Raw genomic sequence first — 13,536 nt, forward strand, 5'->3', positions numbered from 1 at the left:
CAGCAATTAGTCTCGTTATCATTATCACGTTGTAATATAGAGAAACCGAGGAACATTAGTTCAATATCAATATAACTATATAACTATATCATCAAACAAAATTAAATTATGTTAAATAATATAAGTGTTTTATCACTTAATAATATATAATATTATTAATATATTATATTTAGAAATAGAAATCTGTCAAATATTTTGTTTCGAATATATATTATTGAATATTACAGATAATATAATTCTTTAATATTTATGGTAACATAATATATTTAAGATAGCCTGTTTTGTCCTATTTTTTTAAGAAAGAAAAAGTGCCGTAGATTATCGCATTTGGCGGATCAAGTATGCGGAGGGGAGAACGATCGTTCTGTGGGCACGCCGAATCCATTCGTCAACCAGCGTACCATCGCACGTCCGTACGCAGCAGGGGAGAGTTAACGCGCAGCAAGGGCGCTGCCCTCTGAACTTGAAGGGATTCCTCAACTCGCGCGAGTAAATCGTCCGATTGCGACGATCCGTTCGCTATTCGTCGCGTTATCGTCGCACCCTCCCCAAAAAAACCACCAAGATCGATTTGTGATCGAGATGAAGACCGATCCTCCGCTTGCCCAGCTGAGTCACACACGTGTTTCACGAGAGAGAGAGAGAGAGAGAGAGAGAGAGAGAGAGATAGCAGGATATATACGCGGAGCCCGATTCCTCTCTTTATCGCGCGCGGACATCGCGATTGAACGTCGACAAGGATTCCCGGCTTTTCTCGTGAATTACGCGTTTTTTCTTCCGATCGCGCGGGATCGGATCACGGACTTAAGTCGATTGGAGAGCTTGTTCCCCGAACTTCGAATCTGTGGTTAGTTCGCCCCCGCCTCCCCCCCCCCCCTCCTCAACTTTGGCGAAGGGTTACGACTATCGCGATTTTATCACAGCTTTTGTGCGCCGTGACAGATAATCACATCGGAGCTATCGCCCTATCTATCGTGTCAACTCTTATTGCGGACGCACATTCTTTCGAACAGCAGTCAAGATATTGCAATTTTAATAATGGTACTCACCGACCGAAGATGCACCAAAGACGCCCCGGAGATCCCTGAAGCTCCATCGCTTGTCATTCCGCGGTTGCTTCTCCGTTGTCATCTCGATGCGTTGCTTCGTTGTCCTTTCTCCAGGCATTTCACTCGTCACACTGTTGATTACAGTCAATTACGATCATCCGCACTAATTAACGCACTCGCGTTACTTGATACGGCACTCCCGACAATTAAATTATCACGTATCGAACAATCATGACATTTACGACAATTACGACACTCGCCGGATTAGTCACGCTCGCGACGCACTGCGGATTAGTGAGAAATTAAAATCGAAAACGGATCCATTTTGCATCAATCGATCACCCGTATATCACATACGCAATATATATTACTCCCGGCCCAAAAAAATGATACTTTGCTCGAAAAGATCACTCTCTGTCGATACGTGTCACTTAGGGCACACGTAAGAGCTCACGCACTAAGTTGTCGCCAGTGGTTATTTTATCTGGTCCTTCATGTTTATTTTCACGCAGGACTTGGGCACTGCCGATTATTTCATACTCGCGACGCACTGCGGATTAATGACGAATTAAGGTAGATAAAAATTACGCTGTAGACGCACAGGGTGCGTTCGAGGGCGCTGCAAGTGTTTCGAAGCCTTTGTTTTAATTAAAGAGATCCTTGCTCTCTTTATCCTTGGGTAGTCAAATGCTCACGCTAGCGTTTGTAAAATCAACACCCACTCGAACACTCGCTTGATTGTCCGTACGATACTATTATTACACGAAAGGCGACGATCGCCAGCCGATTTATTCGACATTCCCGATGGTTTACTTGTGACCGCCGACTGTTCCAAACGTTTCAGGCAAGCGAATGTCGCACACTTTAGTTCACGACGATGGTCCTTAACCATAATCACACTCGCGATTTCTCTAGGATGAGTATAAAACGCGAAAGTATGCGTAAATATGGCGAGATGCAAACACGAGTACACCGCGATCATCGTCCTTCGACTGATTCGACATTCCTGACACAAATCATGCGCACGTATCATTTTTCGACGTATAAATATAAGACAAAAAGTCAGCTCGGAACGACAGTACGACGGTACTCGAGGCACGCGAGACACCGAATGACGCCTTTACAAAGGTTACGCGAAGAGTCAAACGATGTTTACCGACGCAAGGTCGGTCGAGAAAGACGAGCACGTGCGTCTCTCTCGCTCTCACTATCGAAAAACAATTCGTCATAATACACGTACATACCTCGTTCGCGATATTTTATCAAGATTATTCAGTAATGGAAATAGCGTATATGCGTCTCGTGCTTCTCTCGCGGTTTAAACTTACTCGCTTGACCGTTGACCGTTGACCGTTGACCAACTTGCAGGGCGACCAATAGCAAAATTTAAAATTTTCTGTATTATATACGATAATTATATCCTTAAAATTTTTCATGTTGGCCATTCTACAAATTAATTGAGAATTAAATTTAAGTCCGCGGACTTTATAAACTGTATTGATAAAAAAGTATCAAATAATTACGAAATTTATTGTTACAATATTAGAACATTTATATTTTTATATTTCATATTTTCAAATCGCGTCTTTTATAATTCGAGGAGGAAGAACGATATGATCGACGATTATAATACAAACGCAGATATATTAAATAGAGAATATAGAGAGCAAGAAACACATATAAATATAATGTCACATAATTGGCTGTTAAATAGAAATATTTTTGAGATTAAAAATTATCTATTCGATTGCGTGACATTATCTCTATCTGTGTTTTCTTATTCGGACACTCCTACAGAATAAATGTTTTAACCAATAAGCGGCATAGATATAACAATGAACCAAAAGAGAGAGTGATACTTGACAGAGATTATCTTTCTTTTCCTAAATATAAGAAATAAGCAGCCAATCATAGACACGGAAATGTTTTCCTCTTCATTATTCTTAATCTTTCTTCAAAAGTAAAGAGAGAGAGAGAGAGAGAGAGAGAGAGAGAGAGAGAGAGAGAGAGAGAGAGAGAAATCTATGCCTATTAAAAAAGATCAGTATATCTGTTAAATATCTGCATTCTTTTCACCAAAATTTCTTTGTTCCGATTGGTCGATCAAACAGTTCTAGTACTCGTATTGATAACCCTATGTTTACGTCATGTCGTCTATATCCATTTAGACAAAAGTAATCGGAATGACGAATTACGACATCTATATGTTGGTCTTATTTCATGGTAGTCCTGATTGAGTCAAACGTGACCGTTGTATGTCGGTGTCGAGCGTCGAGCGTCGAGCGTCGAGCGTCGAGTTCAAGTCGATCGGCGTTTTCAATAATATTATTCACGTCAGGCGTGAACTCTTGGTGTCAAATAATAGTGGAGAACATTAAATTTTGAATGCCGATTATCGTGATATATCAGTTAGAACGCTCGCTCGTGATCCGTCGTACCTATGTATTTGTCACGATAATTATTCTATTAACTGTGTTGCTCAAGACGCTTATCCGCGTACGTGTATGTGTGCGTCCGATGTTATATTCATTATCTTCATGTCCGAGACATCGTGGATGCAATAAAAGATTCAGAATGCCACATAACAGTAACGGCCACACATTAGCCGAAACAATAATCTTGTTTATTCATTTACATCGAGGTAATCGTCAACCTTTTCGTCAGCCACCATATTATATGTCGCTTTTTTACACGTTAGTCACGTGACATGACATGACACGATGTTACATTAACCGAGAATTTCACATGGAACTATTTTGAGCGACTTGATTCGTTGAAAGTGCGTCGGATATCAGTGATATCTATCTCCTCGAGTAAAAAAGTAATTTTTTTTTCTGGTTACAAGTGCGTCGCGAGTCTGACCAGTCGGGAATACCGAATAAATCGTGTGACATTTTAAATTTTACGAGTACATTATTGACAAGGAGAAGATCCAGGAGTCGCGTAAAGTAACGGGCGGTCGTGTTTGTGAATTAATTAGTGAACGTGAACAATCTACGATTGATAAGCAAAAGAACATTGAGGTGATTTCTATGGATTCATGTCTTTTCCAGAAGAAAAAGGATATAATTCAAGGGATTTCTTAATGGAAAAATGGCTAATGCATCAGACGGGTGAGTGAATTCATCTGTTATTCTTGTGCGAGTTATCAGCTACAGTGACAAGCGATGTGATATCGGAAATAATATTATCGTTTTCTCTAATATTTATTTTTTCATGAATTTATAAAAGTACAACCAAGTTAAATCGGCTCGCAGTCGCTTAATTTTGAACATAAGAAATATATAGGATCAGCCAAAGAAATCTGATAATTTCAAAATTAAGAAATAAAATATAATTTCAATATTTACTTCTCTTCTTATACATATATTAATAGCTAAGGCATATATAATGTCATTTGAGTGTATTATCTATTATTTATTATTATTCATCTTGTTCATTTTTTAAATTTAAACAGTACATTTGTGCAATGTACTGTTTCCTACATTTATCCTACACTGCTCTAGTACTGCTCTAGTTTATCACGCAGGTTTCGCTTTTGCATATTGTCTGATATGGTTGTAATTTTTGTATTGGCTTGACATGTTCGTTAACATACAGGAAAAAATTGCAGCTCCCTGATATCAGACAATATGGTCCAATGTATATATATCCTATATAGAATTATATACATGTACATATGTCCTATTGTTATCTAACAAGAAATAAATATCAAAGTTATATATTTAATAGAGAGAGTTTAATTTTATTTTGAAAATTGTCAATCTTTGACACACACTGTGTCTTAAATACTTATTTAAAGGGATACTATACTTTATGTGGAATTTTTAATTTCTACATACGAGACTGTGGCGAAGGCAAAGAAGACGCGAGTACTTGCGAATCGAGCGGCTTGAGACCGGTGAGGCCCGGCGGCCTTGGATGCCCACGGGTTGCATGTAGGACAGACAGACAGACAGACGTACGGACTGGACCGCTAACAGAGAGGCTGTATGGCGTCTCTGATTGCCCATTGTCCGACTAATAAGATATTCTATCATCTCTCGTCGTGCCGACGGTATCCGACCGTTTCGTGAGACAGAGCGAGCGTGCTCGTCCAATCGCCGACAAGATTCATCGGGGTACGGCCAATGACGGCCGCACTTGGCCTCTCCGGGCCCTTTTGTCGGGCAAATGAGCTCGGCGTAAGTCAACCGATAAATAATATCCGACTTCGCGCGCGACCAGCTGCGAGCTTTAATGCGGGCCCGTGTAAAAATGTAATAGGGGCTTAATTGAACCCACCCGGGATATCCATCGTATACGTGTATAGCGTAGGTAGCCACATCGGTATTTATATACATTCGAGCGCTTATACAATTTATGTTCGATACGCGCTTTTCTGCATTATTCTTTTAAATTAAATTTTCAAACTTGGAATTAGCTTTCGAACGAGATCTTTGGTGATCTTATCGCCTGGTTACGTCATTTTTTCAAGTCAATATACATATATATATATATATATATATAACTTGAAAACGCATTAGAGTTGTTACTATGGTAAATCCGTAATAATTTTACTCTTTATTATTGTTGCGATTATCAATATTGATCAAATTATTAATATTGATAAAAGCTCAAGGAAGCTTTTTCGTTGCGATAATAATTTATCGAATGTCTATAAAGGAACGTCGTGCGCGACAGTGTGACAGATGGTTTCTCTCGAGATCTTATTCCACGCATATTCAAGCAGGAATAACTAACGACGATCTCTCATCTTTCGGTACTTCGTCCCGGCTCCGGACTGGCTATCGGATCCATTTCAGTCCGGAATATTTGACTTACATACGGCGTAATGTCTGGTCAACACGAAATAAATGCAAATTTCTCTGGCAACCATCTCTGCGCGTTCTAATCGTATCCACAGGATGGACCGCGCTTTTCAAATAGTTCACATTTCTCAGCATTCTACCGCGAGTATCTAATCCGTTATCCGTATTTCCGTAAAGCATAAAAAAAAAAAAAAAGAGAAAAAAAAAAGAAAAAAGAATGAGCAGACTCGCGCTCGTTCGGCATTTTCGCGATGCGCGTTACGCAGATCTCTTTGGAAATTCTCGTGGATTCCCGCAGCGATCTCCGCAACAAACGCCGGGTCGATTCTCCCTCACAAAGTCGACGTCTCGATTTGTCACATTAACAAAGTGAACCCGTCCCCGAATCGAAAGCCATTTTCTCCCGTTCGGCTCGTCCGCAGAAAATCCCGCTCGCTCGCAAACGGGAAGAAGGGTTGCCACGCTTATCGAGGAAAAACTCACTCGAGTTGCGGATTCGGGGCGTAAAGGCGGAGGAGAAAGAAAGGACCGAATCGACGAAACGTCGAATTGAGTACCGCCCTAATCGTGTCGAGATCTCGTCCTATGGTGTGACGCGCGCGCGAGTATATGGCGTACTTAGTCGAGAGTGCGAGAGAGAAAAAGAGAGAGAGAGAGAGAGAGAGAGAGAGAGAGAGAGAGAGAGAGAGAGAGAGACGTTGCGAGGCCGATCGAGGGACGTTCGGAGTGAATGAGAATCATGATGGTGGCGGGCGAAGGGTAGGAGACCGAGGAGAGGGCGGGAGGGGGAGACTGCTGACGGTGGTCGAGAGAGTCGATCGAGCGTGGGTTGCGGGGCAGGCTAATGCGAATATGCTGTCGTCCAGATAGAAAGAGATACCCGATAGCGAATCTGTGTCCGACACGGATGTCGAATTAGCTTGGATTTAGGTTGCCCGGGGAACTGACAAATAGTTATTGCTTGATTAGGTGCCGGTACTAGAGGCAGTTACCCTACCGGCGCGGGACGATGGCCCTTTTCGGCTCCGTCGACGAGCGATTTTTTTCGCAGCTTGGAAAGAGGGTGGCTTTATCCTCCTTTCTTTATCGTCTACTAAATCTTTCGTAGAAACGATCCACGATGAGTGTGATTTTTCGAGATCAATGATAACGATCTTAATTGTCTGATTATTTCGCGCTATTAACTCCTTTCAATTGCGAGATTTATATTCAAATGTACGACATAATCGAAGACGTTCCTATACGACTATATGATATTAATAATGCGAAAGAATTTGGGATAAAAAAAAAAAAAAACATTTCTCTTCATATATATGTATATTATTATTCGATCCACATTTTGGAAACGCGATGGTCATCTTCGCTCATTCTCACCTAATTATAGTTATAGTCACGGCGATTTTGATACAGAGAAAATTGTCGCACTTGAAAGCGGAAGATTTGATGAACGACGTCAAATTTATATGTTAATGAGGAAATAACAACTAGTCAGGTGACGCGAAATCGAATTTTTATATAGTTAATTCTGAGTTCTGAAAATCGTTATTACTTTTGAAAGCGATCGCCACGATAGGGATCAGTGGTGGTCGTCGCGAATGCTCTCCTACTTTGTGATCCTATTAATTTGAAATTTAAAAAATTGCGCGCTTCAAAGATTAGAATTATTACTTTGCTCAACAAAAAAAAAAAAAAAAAAAAAATAAAATAAAATAACTTATTTTACAAAAAACTTTCCTTATATTTAAGAAAAAAAATGTATTTTCTTTCCAAAGTTATTTTCTTTAAATTTGACATTTGTGCCGGTTTTTTTAAACAATATTACATTCATGCCACGAATCGTCATTTCAATTGTGCTCTTATCGTGTTGAATGTGTGTTAATGCGACTGACGATCGGAATTAGAATGGTAATAGGCAGTAACGTTGGAACGCGCTAGAACCCCGAATCAATGGGATTATAAATTTAAATCACGAGTCATATAGAAATTAATTTCGAATTAAATTTGAAATATTGTCCCGGTGACTAAATCAATTTGTAATTACTCGCGGTACTTGCATTTGGCATTAATTAGCAAACTTATTATCCATCAACGCCGTGAACGTCGGTGAATCCGAATGATCGTGCGTTCTCTAAACGCAACTAGGTGTCATTTATAAACAAAGATAGCAAAATGAGAAGAATAGAGATAGATGAAATGTCGTGGCTTACAAAACGTAAAATTAGATTTCTGAATGAAAATTCTCGAAGGCGTGATATACTAATTAAGTACATCACCATATTTCGCGCAAACTAAGATGTCTCTTTTTACGAGAGCTCATTTTCGCGACGGCTAGACCTCAATTATTCCCGACATCGAACACAGAGCTATTCCACCGGCACTCTTTAATAAGGACTTTTGCTTTACGAGATTTTATACGGTACACGACGAGCTCATTATCTTAATTAAATCTACTACAGGAATTACAGCTGCAAGTAAGGACTAGAATTACTTCAAAATTCATGTATATATACGCTCGCACGCGGATGAACGCGCGCGCGAGCTTTAAGAATTTACAGGCGTATGACAATAAATCGAGAAACAAACGTATTTGAATATCGCAAAATATTGTATAATAAAAAAAAAAAAAAAAAAAAAAAAAAAAAAAATAGCAAATCCCAGCAACTGCTGTCCAATTTTTTGTCTTTTGCCTACCACGTGTATTACGCTTCACTTTTTCTCGTACGTCTAACTACGAGTATATATCCTTTCGCACTTTGTATATTGTTTGAAAATTGTCGCGCATCGATCCTACACCGTTTCGTTATGAACAAATCGCGGAGCAATCGCTGCCGTAAACCGCGTTTATTATCGTAAACTCGATTTTTCATGACCATCCGCCAATCGATACAACGGTTTCTCGCAGACCGCGACGCGGTTATACACGTACGATCCATTCCTCACGGTACGCCACTGTTTCGGAAAGGCCTGTTATAGAGACCGACTTATAATAGGATTCTCCCCCTCCCTCTTCATTCTCCTCCTTTCTCCCTCGGTAGATTTTCGATCGCGCCAAACATGAATTTTTTTCATCGATCACTTAAAGTTAAGAGCTCATTTCCAACTGCCTTCGCTGTGAAAAATTAACCGGCGATCGGAAAGATCGGAAATATTGCATATTTGGAACTCAGAATAGGCTCCTTCGAAGGAGAATGATAATTATTCTTCGAGCGAAGAATCACGAATAGTTTGAGACGACTATATAAATGAAGAAGAAATAAATTGTGCGCGAGGCTGAGACAGCGCGCTGTAAATTTTTCACGGACAATATTTCCCGCTCCGGCCATCGCGGTTCCATACATAAACCGGACAGAATCGGTCTTTAAAGTTTAACCCGAAATAAATCCTGCGAACATAAGTGCTCCTATTCCTCGATCCATTCTTCCTCTCTATATTATCTCGAGCGCTACGTCCGAATGTTCCTTTTCTTTCAAGAGTCCTTCGACCGATCGGATAAATAAGACACGAATACTTAGGCGAGACCGCGTGTATCTTGTACGTCCTGCATCCTACATACATCGAAGCTAACGAGGTTTGCGGCAATCGGAGGCCACAATTGTGGCGATTATCTGCAAATTCCGGAAATATCTAGCCATTGCGGTTCAACCGATTCCTATTCTATCCCGTCGCGATGATTCCACATTTGCGGTCGTCGCCGTTAAAGGAAAGCGTCCGGAATGTTCAGATCATATAGGCCTATAGGCGAATAAGTTTAATGATACATCATCATGCGAGCATATCGTTGTAGAAATATTCCACTTTGACAGATCTTAATCTGAATATGTAAATCTAATCGCGAGGAATGGAGAGGAAGAAATATATATGTAAGCGAGCAAAATCGCGGGCGAAACTGAAATTTATGATTCTATCGCATTCGTTCCTTTTCATCGATTCAAGTTTTTCTCGCCATCAATATTAGAATCATGTGATAAATAATAATTTGCCACTATACTGAATATACTATATTTGCCACTGTACTATAATATATACTATATGAGAAGCAATTAAGTCAAACCGGTGACTAGTGTTATTTATATACCGCGGTTTGTCGCAGAAGCTGTCCTTGCAGTATGATCAACCCGGTTGCCGATGAAAAACTTGTTGGGCAATCTTGTCCTTTACATTTATCTTTTTACATTTTTACACGAAAAAGAGACACAAACATATCCGACTATATTCCGATGAGAGTAGAAAAACGTGTACTCCAAAAATGACGTGAATATTCTTATATCTTTTCGTAAATTAATCATTCGCCCGATTATGAGCGAAATTAAAAAAAAAAAAAAAAAAAAAAAGTAATACGATCAAAGATTACTGAATTACATCCGAGTTTCTCTATTACAGTCATTAATACCTCTACGAGTAATCATAACGTATTCACACTGACGATATATATATGTATATATATATCGGTGTAGCAGAAGCCGGTCCTATAGGATCGCCAGTTATCTCGACTCGCGGATCAATCGCGCAAACCTCGGTTTTGCGAAACAATAACGTAGTTTCGCTGTATATACAAGCGGTCGTGTTCGCATTCATCGGTCGACGCGTGTTCACCATCGCGATGGCTGCCGTACAAAAGTTCGCGTTTTATTACACGTATCTCTCTCCATGCGTTGGCGCTATAACTTTTTCACGCGTTTTGTAATGCATACAAAAATTGTAAAGAAAAAATCAAGAAGAAATAAAAATTTCGTTAAATTAACGCTGGCAGAGATAACCCCGTTAATCCTATGACGTCTTGAAAGATTTCTGCGTAATGTAAAAACTGGATTGGTTCTAAGAAACGCTCTATTTAATGAGGACTTATATGTATAAGGTACGCTTGTGCTTGTTTATACTGCGGCGTTGAATATACTCGATTAAGTATCTTTCTCTCATCGATCTCTCTGTAACCGATGAATGTCCGCTTTGTAAATGCTGCACTTTAATAAGAAAAAAAAAAAAGAAAAAGAAAATCGTGCATTTTTATTTTTTACGATTAATATTACATACACACACACACACACACACACACACACACACACGCATACAATTTTTGACATATTTTTTCAGTCGAATATTTGCTCGGAGAGCTATTCTCGAATCGAGAGAGGAACGAATCTGGTCGATCTAGCGTCGAAGAATGTGGTTTAGCATGGGCGCATCATTGTCACCGCATGCGATCGGCTCGTTCGTTTTTGTTTTCTCGCCGAGTCCCTGGTCCCTGCCTCTCTCGTAGGGAGCCGGGCGCTCGTTTGCGGCGCGCGATTACGAGAGCCGAAACGCGTTTTTCGGATCTATCGGACTATAACCGCGACTCGCGCGGTCGTTTTGTGTTCCGCGCGCTCGCCCCTTCGTCGAACCCTTCCGCGCCCCCCGTTCTCCCCCCCCGCCCCGCCCTTCTACTCCGCGCGCGCGGCAGCGGCGGCGCCGCCTGTCTCTTTATCACTCCGCTCCCGACGCCCGCGAACGACGTTACGAGCGGCGATACAAGCGGGCGACGCCTGGGCGATACCTGGCCCCCGCCGCGTCGACTCTTTGTTCCATTCGTGTACGCCATTGTGCTGCTTCCCGTTCGCCAGACTATCGCGATAAACAGCCGGAAAAGCCGCGATGAATGACATCGCGCAACCTTCGTTACGAGCGCGTAGCGACTTTCGCTTCGACTCTGGCAGTCTGGGATTTTCGCCCGTTGCGCTTTTATCCGATCCTCGTTCGCGCGACGCCGATCGTTGTTGCTTTTGTTTTTTTGTACGATTGTTCAATATATTTCAGATCGCGCATAGAGACTCGTGACGCTTATATGTATTTTTCGGAAAAATTTGTCATTTTTATCATTTTTAATTTTTAATGTAAAATATATCGAGTAATAGCATGTTTTAAAAATAGATTAGATGAAACTCGGATGGAAGGAACGAGAATGTTTTTTTTTTTTTTTTTATATATATAAATATCCAAGTATTTTTTTTTCTCGCCTTTCTTTGGTTAATCGAAAAGAATATGGTTGATAGCTTTAATATACCTTTATTCGCGAGGGTGTGTCTGACAACTTTCTGACTGTATGTTATTGTGTTATCGGCAAGAGAGCCGAAGGTATACCGTAAGCCTGCTAAGCGCATTCTATTTCCGAGAATTGGCCGCGCGAGGCCGAAAGTTTCCGTCTGCCTGTCCATGTATTTCAGTTACCTTCAAGATATCTTTGCGAGAGAGAAAAAGCAAAAACTTTTTTGGAATTATTTCTTTTTTTTTTTTTTTTTTTTCAAGTTTTCAAATCGACAACTTTTTATTTATTTCTTTCCATTTTATTCAATTCTCGCTATCATCCGCGCACTCTATATGCCAGAATGTAGGTTCTCGTCTCAATTTCGCAGTCACTCACCGCGCCGCGACTCGACGGAGACGACGCGACGCGACGCGACGCGACGATTTCGTGCTCGTGGTCGGCAGTTGATATCGCTCAGCTTTTCATGAACCGCCTGTAAAAAAAGACGCCGCCGGGCACGAAATGGCTCCCTCTCGTTCAATCCACTTTTGGGGAAACGACGCTAGTCATATTTCTTGCGCGAACGTGCCGAATGTGACGACGCTCCCGCGCGTCATGAAGTGACGTACCTACCTTTACCCGTTTCGTACGAGCGTGCGTGAAATTGGTAGACGTCATTGGAAACACTCATAAAGACTCGCGCGCACGCTCTTGTGCTACGCTCCCCGGAAAAAAAAAATTAGTTTACCGTTGCTTCACCCCGACAGGATTACCGTTTTCGCTTCATTTGATGTTTCTTGATGAATCTTTAATCCTTTAGCGGACATCGCTTTACGCAATTTTGTATCGATCGTGAGTAGAGTAATATCAATCATTCTTTTTTTCTTGACATATTTTTCCGCATCGTATTATTTCTCATGAAAATATTAAAACCCTGGTTGAGGGCTTTATTTGAGAATTTTAGTTTTCCCCTGTTTGTTTATAATTCACATTTTCCAGCTTACGTTTCTCCCATCGAGAAAAAAATCCTGAGCAAATCGCATTAATGCGAGACCTCTCCGATCCGAAGCGCATTTCGCGCAGCGCGTGATTAATTCACCGTGGCGCGCATTAATGTAAATTCATTACGCGCGAGGCACGGCTAATTGGCGGCGTAAATCTCGCGGATCGCGCTTTTAATAAAAAAAGGGGCCGAATGAATCCGGCCGAAACTATCAAAAGCCACATTTTTACAAGGACTTTTACGAAATTCCTCCGTACGAACCCCCGCTGCGCTCGCAGAGATACGTTACGTTTATTTCCATTGCTTAATGCACACAGGACATTTATTTATAATTTACACGAGACCAATTAAAGGCCAATTAGATGGCGGTCGATTAATTTGCAAAGTATGTCTCGTAAAATTGAGGCTACCGCGGCGTCGGCGCTTTAATGCGTTAACGATTGCATCAATTTCTTTCGTATATTGCTCCTCTTGTATCCTGTAAGAAAGAGAGAGAGAGAGAGAGAGAGAGAACAAGTTATCTTAAAGAAATTAAAACTGGAATAATTAATCCGCCCCCCTGGATTCCCAGCGATTACCGACGAATTTAATTGAGATTAGTTGCTGAGTAAATTTAATTAACTTATATATATTAGTCCAGCCGAATATTTTCTACTTTCTTTTCCTTACTTG

The 13,536-nt window shown here is 40.8% G+C and overlaps 2 protein-coding genes across 3 annotated transcripts in view; one reads left to right on the forward strand and one right to left on the reverse strand.

Moving 5' to 3' along the window:
- Spz5 (spatzle 5 Toll-1 receptor) overlaps positions 1-2,515 on the reverse strand; it is a 124,374-nt gene extending 121,859 nt beyond the window's left edge. The window contains exon 1 of the mRNA XM_072891052.1: positions 1,050-2,515. Within this exon, the coding sequence (XP_072747153.1) occupies positions 1,050-1,106 (57 nt within the window). The 5' untranslated portion in view covers positions 1,107-2,515. The remainder of the gene's footprint in view (positions 1-1,049) is intronic.
- Positions 1-13,536, forward strand: part of LOC140665221 (uncharacterized) — a 181,229-nt gene that overhangs the window by 73,172 nt on the left and 94,521 nt on the right. Inside the window, exon 1 of one of the 2 annotated variants that reach the window (XM_072891043.1) lies at positions 3,274-4,162. The exons of the other annotated variant lie outside the window; for it this stretch is intronic. Within the exon in view, the coding sequence (XP_072747144.1) occupies positions 4,090-4,162 (73 nt within the window). The 5' untranslated portion in view covers positions 3,274-4,089. Of the gene's footprint in view, positions 1-3,273; positions 4,163-13,536 lie in introns of those variants that run through there. 2 annotated transcript variants of the gene reach the window in all.

This window comes from Anoplolepis gracilipes, chromosome 4 (assembly GCF_047496725.1).
Source record: "Anoplolepis gracilipes chromosome 4, ASM4749672v1, whole genome shotgun sequence".
Classification (NCBI taxonomy): domain Eukaryota; kingdom Metazoa; phylum Arthropoda; class Insecta; order Hymenoptera; family Formicidae; genus Anoplolepis; species Anoplolepis gracilipes.